The sequence below is a fragment of the Galeopterus variegatus genome, unplaced genomic scaffold (assembly GCF_000696425.1).
Source record: "Galeopterus variegatus unplaced genomic scaffold, G_variegatus-3.0.2 Scaffold10569, whole genome shotgun sequence".
NCBI lineage: Eukaryota > Metazoa > Chordata > Mammalia > Dermoptera > Cynocephalidae > Galeopterus > Galeopterus variegatus.
The window spans coordinates 43,563-45,545 of NW_007736680.1; the positions used below are offsets into that span (position 1 = coordinate 43,563).

A 1,983-nucleotide genomic window follows, 5' to 3' on the forward strand; every position below is an offset into this window, starting at 1 on the left:
CTATGGAGTAGGTACTATTATTCCTCCATTTTACAGTTGAGGAAACTGAGGCACAGCCAGGCCTAATAACACATCCAAGCTCACTTACACGCACTAGTAAGTGGTGGAGCTAGCCTTAACCAGGCAGTGCTCCAACTCTGTCCCCCACTGGCCAGGACGTACCGTCATCACTGTCCCACAGGGGCCATCCTGGGTTGGCGTCACCACAGATACCCAGTCCCGGTCACCCTTCTCCTTGAAGCCTGAGCACTGGCTGTCACGCAGGTACATGAAGACCTTCTGGAAGCCCAGGCTCTTCAGCTGGCACATGCCCAGGGACACCTTGATGTCGTTGGCCCCACACTCCAGCCTGCGCTCCAGGAGGGAGACATCTGAAACAGCCAGGAAGGGCAGGATTGGGGCCTGTGTCTGTAGCTCTGGGACCCAGCACGTCCCCAGGGGCCAGGCTGAGGTGACTGGGCTGGCCACCAGCTGCAGGTGCTCACAGCAGCCTTGGGCTGTTCACGCTCCCCTCTCTGAGTGATGGGGACACAAGACTGGATTCTGAGCATCACCAGTTGCATCGGTGGCCAAATGTCTAGCCTCGTGGTCCCCTAAGTGTGGGTTGCATACAAAATGTGGGATGGTTTTAGGGCCTTTTGCTGTCCCAGCATTAAATAACATTGAGTCCCCATTAAAAAAGAAAAGAAAAGAAGACGTTAACTACGTTTTCTTTCCATCCTTTCTACATCAAGGAGACAGTCCCAGCTTGCTGCTAATGTCTTTACTGCCATACACTCGCCAACTTCCCTCTTAAACAGAGGGCAGGCCTCAGGCTCAGAGTTTGGGGCAGGTAGCAACATCCAGCTAGGATTTTTTAAAAGCTTTTTTAAAAATTGAAGTATTTCTTATTTTAGTATTCACTCTTAAAAATTGTTTTATTGAAGAATCACACAGTTGCTGGAATTTAATAGCTTTCTTTTCATTGTATTTATTTCTACAGCTAACCTTCTACCTAAGGTAAGTGTTACTTGCCACAGACAGCCACAGTAGTCACCATCAATGTCCCAAATTTACTTAAAAGAAGGAATTTGGCCAATTTGAAGAAAAACACTATAGGTAGCACACGGATAAAGCAAAATTATAAAATTGGCACTTGGAAGTGACTGAAATCACGACAGAAGTCTGAAAAGTACTCGCCACAATTGTACATATGTGGAAACTGAGGCTCAGAGAGGGCCAGTGCCTTGCACAGCGTCCTAAGCTGTTTCGGTGCCCTGGCAGTGAGGAACCGGGCTCAGGTAGCCTCTGGCCACCAGGTGGCAGCAGCCCGCGTGCCCCTGTGCGAAGCGGGGGTCTCAGAAAGAAGGCTGGGCGCCAGGAGGTCCCCCAAGCTCTGGGAGCTTTGGAGTCAACTGAGGGGAGACTCGTGGAGCCCCAGAGAGCGTCCTGCCCCTTAATGGGCGTTAGTGGACCTCACTTTTCGCTCAGACTGCCTGTGTATTCCCTGGTCCGACCCGCACGGCCCGCCTCACCCCAGGGCTGTGTCCCTCCCCAGCCGCTGACAGGCTTCCCAACCGCCCGTCCTCCCCCGCCTCACCGGTAATGTTGATGTCCTGTCTGCAGTGGCAATGCCATCCGCCGTCATCCGCTTCGCAGTACTCGTCTGTGCCGCACTCCTCACACGTCCCCTCCACGGAGCTGGGGTCTGCGGGGCCATAGGGACAGACGATCAACAAGGACGCGCCCCCACCCCCCGCGGCGCCCGTCCAGGCGCGGGGTGGGGGGGGCGCCCGGCTCACCCGTGCAGTAGGCGAGGTGGCACTCGGGGGCTGGCGTCAGGTTGTAGACGAAGTAGCCGCCGGGGCAGGCCTTCACCTGCACGGGCACGTCCCAGCGGCAGCAGTGGCCGCTCCAGTGCGCGCAGGCCGTGCGGCTGACGATGCCCTCGGCGCTGGGCGGGTGCGAGCCGTTGAGCCACAGCGGCACCGCCGTGTTGCAGCG

General features: G+C 55.9%; 1 protein-coding gene across 1 annotated transcript in view; it reads right to left on the reverse strand.

Annotated features, from left to right (window-relative positions):
• Positions 1-1,983, reverse strand: part of UMOD (uromodulin) — a 14,799-nt gene that overhangs the window by 10,786 nt on the left and 2,030 nt on the right. The window contains exons 2-4 of the mRNA XM_008594323.1: positions 1,782-1,983; positions 1,580-1,687; positions 163-371 (exon numbers count right to left, since the gene is read on the reverse strand). The exon at positions 1,782-1,983 is cut by the window's right edge and continues 547 nt beyond it. Of these exons, the coding sequence (XP_008592545.1) occupies positions 163-371; positions 1,580-1,687; positions 1,782-1,983 (519 nt within the window). The remainder of the gene's footprint in view (positions 1-162; positions 372-1,579; positions 1,688-1,781) is intronic.